Source organism: Cydia pomonella, unplaced genomic scaffold (genome assembly GCF_033807575.1).
Source record: "Cydia pomonella isolate Wapato2018A unplaced genomic scaffold, ilCydPomo1 PGA_scaffold_202, whole genome shotgun sequence".
In the NCBI taxonomy this organism is placed as follows: Eukaryota; Metazoa; Arthropoda; class Insecta; order Lepidoptera; family Tortricidae; genus Cydia; species Cydia pomonella.
In genome coordinates, this window is record NW_026907842.1 from 578,493 (window position 1) to 590,706 (window position 12,214).

At 32.7% G+C, this 12,214-nt stretch overlaps 1 protein-coding gene across 1 annotated transcript in view; it reads left to right on the forward strand.

Moving 5' to 3' along the window:
- Positions 1 to 12,214, forward strand: part of LOC133533765 (elongation of very long chain fatty acids protein 7-like) — a 42,827-nt gene that overhangs the window by 15,418 nt on the left and 15,195 nt on the right. Inside the window, exons 2-6 of the mRNA XM_061872805.1 lie at positions 3,823 to 3,968; positions 5,525 to 5,632; positions 6,710 to 6,790; positions 9,100 to 9,156; positions 11,700 to 11,805. Coding sequence (XP_061728789.1) covers positions 3,828 to 3,968; positions 5,525 to 5,632; positions 6,710 to 6,790; positions 9,100 to 9,156; positions 11,700 to 11,805 — 493 coding nt within the window. The 5' untranslated portion in view covers positions 3,823 to 3,827. The remainder of the gene's footprint in view (positions 1 to 3,822; positions 3,969 to 5,524; positions 5,633 to 6,709; positions 6,791 to 9,099; positions 9,157 to 11,699; positions 11,806 to 12,214) is intronic.

A 12,214-nucleotide genomic window follows, 5' to 3' on the forward strand; every position in this document is an offset into this window, starting at 1 on the left:
GCCGATTTTAATTAACTTCTAACAGTCGTCTCTTCGATTCGTTTTGATGAGATCTAATCACGTATAAACTATACTTATTTTTTATTAACATTAGTAAGAACTCCACAGAAGTAAGCGTGCAGTTTTTGTCGGGCTCTTTAGTTGTTAATATTAATTGAATAATTTAATGTAGTATGGTTAATAGCTACTTATGATTTACTTCAAAACTTTTACCGCAAAAAGTGTATAAAAACAAAGTACTGTTCTGTTCTAATACCCCGAGACTGAAAGAAAATCATTATGATAGATTTATTAACAGTTTCAAATCGTCATACTAAATTTAAGTAGTATCGTTTGATTTCTAAAAGCGACGTTTACGGGCATTTTAAGAGATAGCATAGGTATACAGCTTTAATATGAAAGCTTATAAGACTAAGAATAATTTTATTACAGTTCTTAGGTACATCTAGAAGGGACAGGTTTCGAAACATTTTAGTAGTAAGTAGTTAGTTCTAAGTGTTAAGACATTTTTGAAGTTATTTTTTTGTTGGCATCATGCTCAGAACATACTTACTATGTTGGGTATTTCGGATATGACGTCAAATAAGTTCGTTGCTCCGCATCGCATTACATATTTGCGACTCGAGCCGAGAACCAGTTGTCGGCAGCAAGGTTCTGAGGTCAACCCGATTTGATAATCTTGTTTTTATTATTTTCCGACTTGACCAGATTAACCGCTTAGTTGACGTCAACACTCGAATGTTTGCAAAAAATTACAAACAGATTTGACAGTGGAAACAACTTTTCTCTGGCCAGGATCCGCTATTCGCTCGGTTATCTAGTAAATTCGAGTTGTTCTAGAGTCATGATCACAGACAGATGAGATTAATCTACATTTATCGACTACGACTACGGATACAGTTATTAGTTACACTATAACTTTTTCTACGTTAAAGTAATTTTAGATAGGGGACAGTTGTGCTTAGTTTATCCGTGGCTTTAAGTAACTAAAAGGATATTTTCTCATAAAGTGGAATTCAATAGAAAAGAAAAATAAAGTAAGCAAACAAATTTACCTTATTTTTTTCATAATCTCGCACTTTTTGTGGACAACCAAGACATACTTTTATTTTTACACATACATACTTCTTTTTTGCATACTTTTTTTAATCCTGCAATCTGCTATCCTCCAATCCTGCTATCTCAAAGACCGTTTTAGCTTTGTTCAGTCTATCAGATCTTCCCAAAATTATGTATCTCATAACATTTATCTCCTTAAAGTCCCGTCATCGTCTTCAAATTTTTTAAATGATTCTTTTACGTTCCAGGCAGTTCGGTTGTGGAGATCATTACCTTCTCACTTCATATTTTTAAAACTCAAGTGAAAGAATATTATTTATCACTTCCGTAATATTTACTCGTATGTTCTATTCGTGTTTCCCTTTAAATTCTTACTGCTAGCTAGTTACACACTACTAGTTTAAATATATGTTAATATTAATATTTCAATGAAAACAATCATAGTACATTTTTAGGTTAAATGTCAAAGGCTTACAAAATCTGTCATATTTGTTTAGGTACATAATTTGTCTTTTTTATTGAGTTCCACTTTAATTACTTTATCAAGTAGGTAATATACAATTGCCCCTAACGTCATAAATATATCGCGGATTTTTTTCTTTGATCTCTCAGAAACAAAGCAATAGCATTTGGGTGTTATTTAACTAAGGTTACGTTAATATAATTGATTTAAGCTAGAAAATAGACATGTAATCTTTACTTAAAATGTAGGTTAGGAACTTATTGTAACAGTTCTTGGTGCTTTTGTACCGCAAATTTAAAATCATCGATTAAAATCATCCTCTAATCACAAACTAGCTTTAAAATACTCTCACAGTCAAGGTATTAAAATAAATATCGACACTGACATAGTACCAAAAAAATGGGATGTTTTTTTATAACTTGCAATATTTTGAAAGATGAATATATAGGTCATATTGAGTTGAGTAACTTCAACTATGGGAACAATCCCGAAATCACGAAAAAAAAAAATTACTGTTCAATACATTTTGGCTGGTCGGATGTTGATGTATTGATTGTTGATGATGGAGAGCCAATGTATGTACCTACACACTATCTTAATGTATGGGCATTAAGGTCGGGTATTCTACATGTTTTTGGCACTTTGTCGTGGTCAATAATTAATTCCGTGACTAGGTACTGGTATTATATGATCTGCGCCTTGACTGTAGGTACCTGTAGATCTTATCAAACATTAAGCGTAATGTAGTATTAGATTAAAGGTTTTGTAGGACTAAATTACCTATATTTCCTCTTCCTCTCTCGTGTGCATATTAAATTTATGTTATTCAATCATCGTATAATCTTGTACCTTCAATATAAACCAGTGTACCTCTCCCTAAAACGAGATATTTACGAAAATATAAATACCTTTTTTGTTAAATATCTCGCTTCAAGGATAGGTACACTGATTTCTATTCATAGTTTACAGAGGTACACTGAAGGTACAATACAAATACATCCATTTAATACCCGCCACCCGCCATCCTGACGCTCACCTATCTTCATCTGAATTGGATGTGCTTGAATCTGGTACGTGGATTGCAAATGTTGTTAAATTAATGAGGATGAGTATAAGTATAACTTTAATTTTAAAGTTAACAACGACTCCATAGCTCACTTTAGTCTTACCGTCAATTAATATGTCAATTAATCTTAAGTATGTATGTACCGATAGTTCAGTTCATATCTCCTAAATAAGTTTCTAAATTACACCAAATTCATAATTATATCTTGATTAAAACTTTAACAAAATTACTGACAAAAGGTATGCGTTTAATATGTCCACATATAGCATTAGCCTTGATGGCTAGTGAGCGGGTTTAGATTCATAGATAACTGATTAATTATGATTGTCTTGGAACTTTGCTATTTCATAAGTACCCGATTACAGTATACCTATGCAGGAGCTAATTTGTAAACGCCTCGAAAAAGATGTTGTCGTAACTTTCGCAAAATAATTTTAATGTAAACAAAATAGAGATGGTTTATGGTTTATCTACGGTTATCAAAAATATGGTCTTCCTGGCGTTGTCCCCGCTTTTTGCCACGGCTCATGGGAGGGCCACTAAAATTGCGCCAGGGCAACTAAAATCTCAATAATTGAAATTTGAATCATAAAAATAAACTAATATAAGGCCTACAATAAATTAAAACTAACAAAATAAATTAAACTATAAAGTTATAAACTATACAAAACTAAACTAAAACTATCTAAAAAGCAAAATTTCTACAAATAAAAAATGCGCTCCAGATCTGTGCCGTCGTCCAGTAGGGTGCCAAGAAGGCTGGCGGCGTTACCGCGCTGAACGGCTGAAACAAATATAGGTAACAAATTGACAGTCATTTGTGATTGTTTCGTATAAATAGTGGATGGTATGATGATAAATAAATTATTTTTTATAGATTATATTTTTAATTTTTATTAAAAAAAGGTATATTAGACTCTTATACGAATCGGAAACTTAATTTCATTCGTTACATTCGTTGAATAAATTGGTTGCATCCAATTTAAAATAAACTGATAAATATTGTCTCTATACTTTAGAAACCATCTGTTATCAATCAGTCCACTCCACTCACTACTAGGTTCATGAGTACAAGGGCACTACACAGAATTTGGTCGAATGAACGTTAAATGCCTAATCCTAATCTGAGAGCCAGTTTGTCTTGACATTCGGCCTGGCTAGCAGCTAGTTACCTCACCTGATCACATAATACGCTCGACTGTCGTAAATTTAAATAAGTTTCTGTTTGTTGCAGTGAAAATGGAGACGTTGAATCGGCTAGTGGCGGGTTACCATGACCTGATGGACAACAAAAGTGATCCGAGGGTCAAAGATTGGCCCATGATGTCGTCCCCTCTGCCTACGCTGGCGATATGCCTCACATACGTATTCGTAGTCAAAGTAAGTAAAATACGTTTCATTGGATATACTTCCATTCTTCATGAGTTATAACAACGATTCTAATAACATAATTATCTATAAATAACCATGATATTACTGTCTCAAGATTTCTTTAATCATGAAATTTTGCCTACTTAAAACTAGAATGTAACTAAAGTAACAATAATGCTTTTATTATTTGCGATGTTAACCTTCGTTGTTCATTTAGAATGCTTAATTCTGGATTTTTAATTAACTAAACTTTATGACATCTAGAGGAAGGCAATATTTCGTTTTTCTTAATTACCTACCTTTAAGGTTTTAAGAAGCTTAAGTGCAAAAGGCATCTTGAATTAAAGCGAATATATATGGACACAAATTCCTGCATCAATTCATAGATTAAAAGATACGTGTTTCATTGCTATTTAAATATAATTAATAAAACACATCCAGATGTTAAACCGTCGTCACGAATGTGTAACAGTAATCAAACAAAACAAATTGGTATTCATTGATATTGTAATTGCTAAATTTTAGTTTATAATCGAATTAGGTTAGTAACAATATACACAACTCGTTAAGAATGCCTCCTAATTCCTCTAATAAAAAGCTTCGTCATCGTCAACTTGTCATCGTGTCGTCGTTACTAAGTACATACACTAATATGATACATACAATTAATCTTTTTCGGAGATATATTATCAACATTAATGGGTTCGAATATTTACAAAAGTGTACCAATCATTTGCAGGATATATTAAGTCTACATATAGGTATTTTCGGAGATAGCGCGTCGTTATGGTTGTCAATTTGTATTTTTATAAAAATATGGAATTATACATTCGTATCGATAGTTAAATTATTAAAATTTCTCCGTACCACAAATTTTAACTATAAGAGAAACGAATCTAGAGGTTTGCCTTTTTATATTAGCGCTAGAAGTTAATACCTAGTTAGGTAGACGGTATATACCATAGACGATTATGATCATTTACAAACGAGTACCGTATAGTAGTAAATGACGCGTAAGTACGGTAGGTGTATTGTGTGTATTGCGACAATTATTGATGTTGCGTAATCTATAAATGAGATTCACTCAATATACAGGGTACTGAATCCTATTAGGTCAGTCAGTAAACATCAAAGATATAAGAGACAAGATAACTAAATATGTATTTAGGAACCTTGATGCCGAATTACGAAATAAAACTTTATTTATAAAATATCGAAAGAAGTTGATTTTCTTTGTATGAGAATGTTTCTATTCCTGCTACCCGATTTGGGCTCTGTTTTTGTGTAAAAACCGACCAACTGCTGGAAGAAGCAACATAATGGATGGCATAGTACTTTCATGCCTATGCTACAAAAAAGGAACGTACAACATTATTATATACCCCGTATGTACGTACTCAATCGTAGGATGTTCATTATACTTATATGTAATATGTCACTTAAGGATTTAACTAGCAGCTACCTACTACTGTGATCACTTTAGGACTGGACTTAACAACTTAATTCTTGATAAGAAAGAATTAAACAGCGATAACAGTATTTTAAAAAGTTTTATTTATTTACAGGTAGCGGGGCCAAAGTTTATGGAAAACAGGAAACCCTATGAACTCAAACAAGTGCTTATATGGTACAATTTATTTCAAGTGCTCTTCAGTATATGGTTATTTAAGGAGGTAATTATTTTTATAGTTATAATGTGTTTGTTATTGCTTGTCCTGACCTTAAGTATACTTAGGTACGTTGCATGTCTGATGCTGCTTAGAACGTAAATATGTACCTACTACCTAGATTGTAATATTATGACATATTTATTTTTTCTTTTATTCGGATATGTGATATTTGGTAATAATTTTAATAAAGATATATTCTTGAATAGTCAAAAAAGAAATCAACGTTTTATGTAATTACTAATCCAGTTGCTTAATGTTCAAGGGATTCATATTTTAACAGTACATTTGGTGGTACTTTACCGCGTTAATTAGCACATTAGGTACGTAACTATGTCGCAAATTTAAAAGGCCATATGTACTGTAAAATGTTGTACGATACATGTGCGAATAGGTAATTTGCAACTCGTGTCGACTTAAAACACTATTCGGTCGTGTTTTAATTTATCGCCACTAGTTGCGTATTTCCTATTTTTCGCATTTGTATCGTAATGTACTACTATGCCATTATTCCATAAACTTTTGTGAAATCGGACAAACCTTTGATAATCGTTTGTCCCATCCGTCATTTTGACATTTCTGTTTGTCAGAAAGAGACAAAACTTAACAGAGGTTTGTAAGAGGTTACTATGTTTTATGAAAAAGTGGTTTAATCCTTAATTCACTTCGATAAAATTGAAATATTTAATGGGCAGTACATATTCCGAGATTCCGAATTTGACAGCCTAAGTAGTTGCCTAGTTTTGTAGTTATCGACATAAGAATCGTCAAACTTTTACTTTTTTAGACTGTACTCATATTATTTATACAATTGTATTTATCTTTGTATTAAATTAACTACTGCCGCTGTTTGCGGTGTGAGTTCAGCGGCACCTGCCGACTTTGAGATTGAAATGACTAAGATGACATTCAAATGGTTAGCAATTATGTAAAATGAGTGAATGATATATTGTTTTTTTTTTTTACCCACATATGTCATACCTAAACCTAGATTTTAACATAAGATAGTATATTGAGTTGCATGAAGTCAAGGCAATTTTATGTGAGTATGTGATTAATATTTGCATATTTTTCCCGTGACAGAGCATAGCCAGTGGATGGTTCACGACGTATAGTTTCCGATGCCAGCCTGTAGACTACTCACGGTCACCAATGGCAATGAGGGTAAGCGATATTATTTTTTATTTAATACTCAATGAGGTCAAATGAAATCTTACCAACAATTATTTTTTTGTGTAAATTAGTTCAGGTTAATTTGATAGCATAGCATAGGCCCAAGCTTTATTAACATAAACTCTCATTGTCATGTTTATTAGCAGACGCTTTACATACCTATTTCATGCTTAATTAGAAGTAATTATTTGAAAAAAATACCGAGAATATGTTAGCTAACGGAGCATAGTCGGAGTAACGTAAGAATTGATTGACGACAGTCATGAATTGACCCTTATATTAATGAAGCTAACATCTACTTACCGTTTAGCTGATAGCATTTAGCCTCATTTATACCGTGGGCCAATTAAACCCGACAAATTTTAACCACGTATTCCTGAGATCATAGGGATAATGAAGAGATAAAACCGCAAAAACTAAATGTTTTCGCCGGAACTTTTTTGCGTTTTCGGCACACGACACGTTATTTATTTATACACCTTGGTAAAAAAAAAACATTACTACGAATAAGTAAAGTTTTATTTTACAGATAAAAATTGCGAGTTTACTTTAAAACCTAAATGTCTCTCAGTAGTCTAACCTTTAAAATTTTTCGGGTTTAATTGGCCCACGGTGTATACTTATAAGGGTCAATTAATAAATGAGTTTATAATTATCAAAAAAAAAATTATGTTACTCCGACTGCAGTTATTTTTTAGGGTTCCGTAGCCAAATGGCAAAAAAACGGAACCCTTGTAGATTCGTCATGTCCGTCTGTCTGTCCGATTTTATTGATTCGGGCGTTCAGTCTTCGCTTCAGAAACAGCTTATGCGTGAAAGTGGGTTAAAGTTATGTTACTTTGAAAGGGTATAAGGATATTGTAAATATGTATACCTAAATTGACAGACAAAATAGATGAATGATGACAGACATTATCATTATCAACCTATTTAGGTATGTATTTCCATTGTCTTTTGTGGAGTTCCTGTAAGATTAGCCACTTGTCTAAGAAAAAAACGCTCATTCATTTACTGTTACATAAGAGAATAAACATAAAAAAGATTTAGGTATCTAGTTAGAGTAAGATGTCTATTGTCGGCTACGTTATAGTGAATCGAGAGTAAAACAACAGGTTGTTTGCCTTCAAGTTCGTATGCGTTATTGACACGAACAATGATCAAGTGACCGGCTAATGTATGCGCCTGCATAACATCACCGGTAAATTTGATGAAGTTTATAACCGGAAAACTCAATAGAATCGCCACAGAGTAGGCGTGTATCTACATATTGTTGGTGAGCTGTCAGTAATACGGAAACAGTAATGAGCCCTTGAAGATTGTGAATGGGTAATAGCAATGTTAATTTAAAAAAAAATTTAGGACGAGTGCTGCAAGTAATTGTGCAAAAAAATGCTAAATTACTCGTAATTATGTATAAACTGGATATATAATACTAGATTTACAAAAATGAGTACATTCTTCGTTTGCTATGAATGAAAACATCACCAATAATTATGGTTATACGATTCAATATTTATATTAATTCAGCTTATGATATTTAGCTTCATTATTTTCCTTTACTAGTGTAATTATTTCACACTTGCCCTTGGTATTAGGTAAACGACATCTTATCTTCTAGTGGAAAACATATACATTCATGCTTATTCTCGCTTGACTCGTGTAATCGTTTTACACTTGTCGATAGAGTAGTTAAGCAAACGAAATTTAATAACCCGCAAATTGCTAATTTACATACACGGTCGTGTATGTATGGCTGATGAGCATCAAAGCCGGACTTCATATCTGTCTAATATGGCATCGCTCGGAAAGTGTAAGAAAAGATCCAACACGACAGTTACTTTTAATTAACACGTTTGGTTGTGGGGATTTGTGTTTGCTTAGTAACATATGTAGTTTGATAAACTCATTTGAGGCGACGTGACCTGATGATAGGTAGTTTGGATAAATTTATCTATCGATTTTTTTGTATCAAAAACTTAACTCATCAGCACGTCATCAGATATTTTCTATGCCAAATTTTTAAGATGTTTCTTTTGCTGAACTGCTTCGTTTCCATATTCAGTGCCCCAATAAAATCCTCATGCTTAGTTCTACGGAGTTCTTTCTAATCTTAAATAAACGTCGCAATAGGTAGGTACGTATGTTTGAGAAAAAAAAAATATATTCATTTCTTCATGTTTCAATTTGTTAATTAGGAAGTTATTCATGAATCATTATACTAGCGAAATTGTTATTTTAGTTAAATAAAATAGATACTTTATATATTTTAATGATAACATGTATGCGTTGGTTGTTTACAGACAGCGTCCGGATGTTGGTGGTACTACTTTTCTAAATTCACGGAGTTTTTCGATACTGTAAGTATTCTACTATTTAGGAGTGTCATAGGCAGACCTCGGACAGGGTGAGCTGTTTTAAGAGTTTGCATAATATGGACATACCTACGTAGTCATTCAATGGCAGATGTGATGTAATTGAATAACGAATTAAATTATTCTATTTAGATCTTTACATAACTAGCAAAACAAATTAATTGTATAGCAAGCCTCTTTAAATGATAAGCATATTATTTTATAAGCTGGTCTTCGTCTGCTTCTGTCAGTCAGAAATTAGAAGACGTCATAGCTAGAAACCCAGACTTAGATCTGTTTAGGGACTATGCTGAAAAAATTTCGGAAGGAACAGATGTGGACGGTATTTTAATGTACAACTTCACTCCGCTCACTTCAGTGGAAGTAGAAAGGTCTTTTTCCATCTATAAGTGGATATTAAACTCAAGAAGAAGTGCGTTGAAAATTGAAAATCTAGAAAAAATTATAGTTCTTTATTACAATAACCAATAACAAAGAAAAATTTGAATAAATAAATAATACTTACTCGTTTTGTACATAATGCACTGTCATTTTTGTTTAATTATTATTCATGAATTCTTTTTAATATTTCATCTTGAGGCATATCTATATTAACATCTACACTTGACATTAATGACGTAAAAATGGCTCACTCTGTCCGAGGTCTGGTCATAGGCCTAGAATTTTGGGTGCGGATTATAGGGAGAGAACAAAACAATTTATCGATGTTATCGATAATATGATAGTTCTTTTATAAGTCTAAACATCAAACCTCAAACGATGTGTATAAAACTTTCTGATACGCAATTTTTACAACGGTCAAATATTAAAAAAAATCGGACTATCGGAAAGTTTAATCCTTTTAAATTGCTTTATTGATATGAGTATCCATTTTAACAAGTTGACTTATCCGTAATTTTAATAAAATTAATTAAATGCATTGATACAGTAACAGTCTGATTATATCGATAAAAAGCGTCTCGCCTTACAATCTATCAATAGCGGCAGCCAAAATTCCGGGCCCTATTATAAGTTATAACATAGAACATTGTCTTGGAAATTAGGTACCTTATTTATACAAGGGCCACTTGCACCAATCCTGGGTCCGAACTTCAAACTTTAACATTGTATGTTTGTATGTCACTTTTTTGCACATAAACACTTGTTCCCTATGTTACCCTTAACGTAGAACAGACAAAACAAACATGTTACGTACAAAGGCAAACTTATGTCTAAGGGAACTTTTCCGCTTCAACATAGAATTTAGGAAATTTCGAAATTTACATACAATACATTGTATTTAAAAGTGCATTAGCTACGTATTTTGATATGTAAATTAAGGAGACTATAGGTCCATTTACTGCTGCTTAATCTACTGATTAATGTTAATGAATGACTGTTTCTTAAAAAAAACACCAAAAAATTATAAAATACAAATAACTGTAAATATCAATTCAAACTAAAGTATTATAATAACTTAGATATTAAAAAAGAAATCAAAGCCATACCTAAACTAAAATTATTTAGAGGTGTAAATGTCTCAATTCGGAATTAAACTTTAACCCAGGGTTAAATTGTACTGGTAACTCTGGGTTTAACCGGTAAGCCCCGAGTTAGTGAGTAACCCTGGATAGCGCGAGTGACACTAAGCAATAGATAGGTACATTATATAAACTAAAACATTATACAAACAACACAACAGGCCCAGGGCTGGGAACCAACGTCTTCTTCAATCGCAGCCTTGGGAACTGACAGCGGTTAATTTTTCTTTCGGATATAATTGTATCTATTTCAATTTACAATTCACAAATTAGTGTTTCCTAACAAAATATTAAATAAAATAATTGATTTATTCCCTAGTCCTATACATACGTTATACGTTAAACTGATATTATGAATATACTTATTTGAAAGAGTTGGAAACAAATTAGAAAATGTTTATACTAGTGCATTTAAATAAATGTTTTTATAGATTTATAAAAGTTATAAATGAACACTGCCAAGGTGCACCAACACGAAGGCAAGTTGTTGGCGGTTATGTTTATTTCCGCAACTAATATGGTCACATCGCAGCATTATTTGCATAAGTCTATGAGTCCGATCTAACTAATATTGTAAGAATTTGCTGGATACTTACGTACGCTTCGCTTTGCTTCTTTGAATCGTAGTCGTACATGAGGTTGGTTTTCGAATATTTGAGTTTAATACACGTTCTTTGAATCTCTATCTAACTTTGAACTAATTCAATCCATTTTCATTTACTTCAGTCTGCCAACATATATTTTATAACAGAATACTACGTTTTCATGCAACTTGACAAAGCAGTTCAATTAAAATATCTTAATTTTTCATTTAATTTTAGTACCAAATTCATAAGAGGCGCAACAGCTCCTGTTTTCTTTACAAATAAATTCAGAATGTATATTATACTTTATTTATAGAGGAACCAGAATGCCGGGAACAATCTCATTCTTGACCGCTGACCGGTTTCATACCAAGATATTTTTAGACGGATGGTGTCCATAATTTGCACTCGACGCTTGTTACAGATCTTCTTCGTGATGCGAAAGAAGTTTGACCATGTATCCAAGTTACACGTGATCCACCACGGCATCATGCCCATGTCTGTGTGGTTCGGTGTCAAGTTCACACCAGGTATGTAACAAACATTTTCAATTTCAAAAACCAATACAAAAGTTAGAAATATTTAAAGTAAAACACGTTGCAGCCGTAGGTACCGATTGTAAAAATATGTTAGTTATTATTATTTATTCTTTATTTATCTGTATTTCTCTTAGGCTAGGATTTTTACAATATGTATATAAAAGTAAAATATAAGTAAAAACACTTAAAAAAACAATACAAAAGATATAAACACATTATAAAAAACCTAACCTAGGGTGCCGCCAGCAGCGGGGCAAGGCCCAAGCTGCCGGTGGTCAGGGCCGCAGAGAGAGGACTATCCGCGCCGTGTCCAAGTTCACCGCCTTCTGCATCTGACCCTTGATCCAACCACCTAGCGAGAGTCTCTCAAGGTGTTGGTCGAGACTCTTCTCTTATCTAT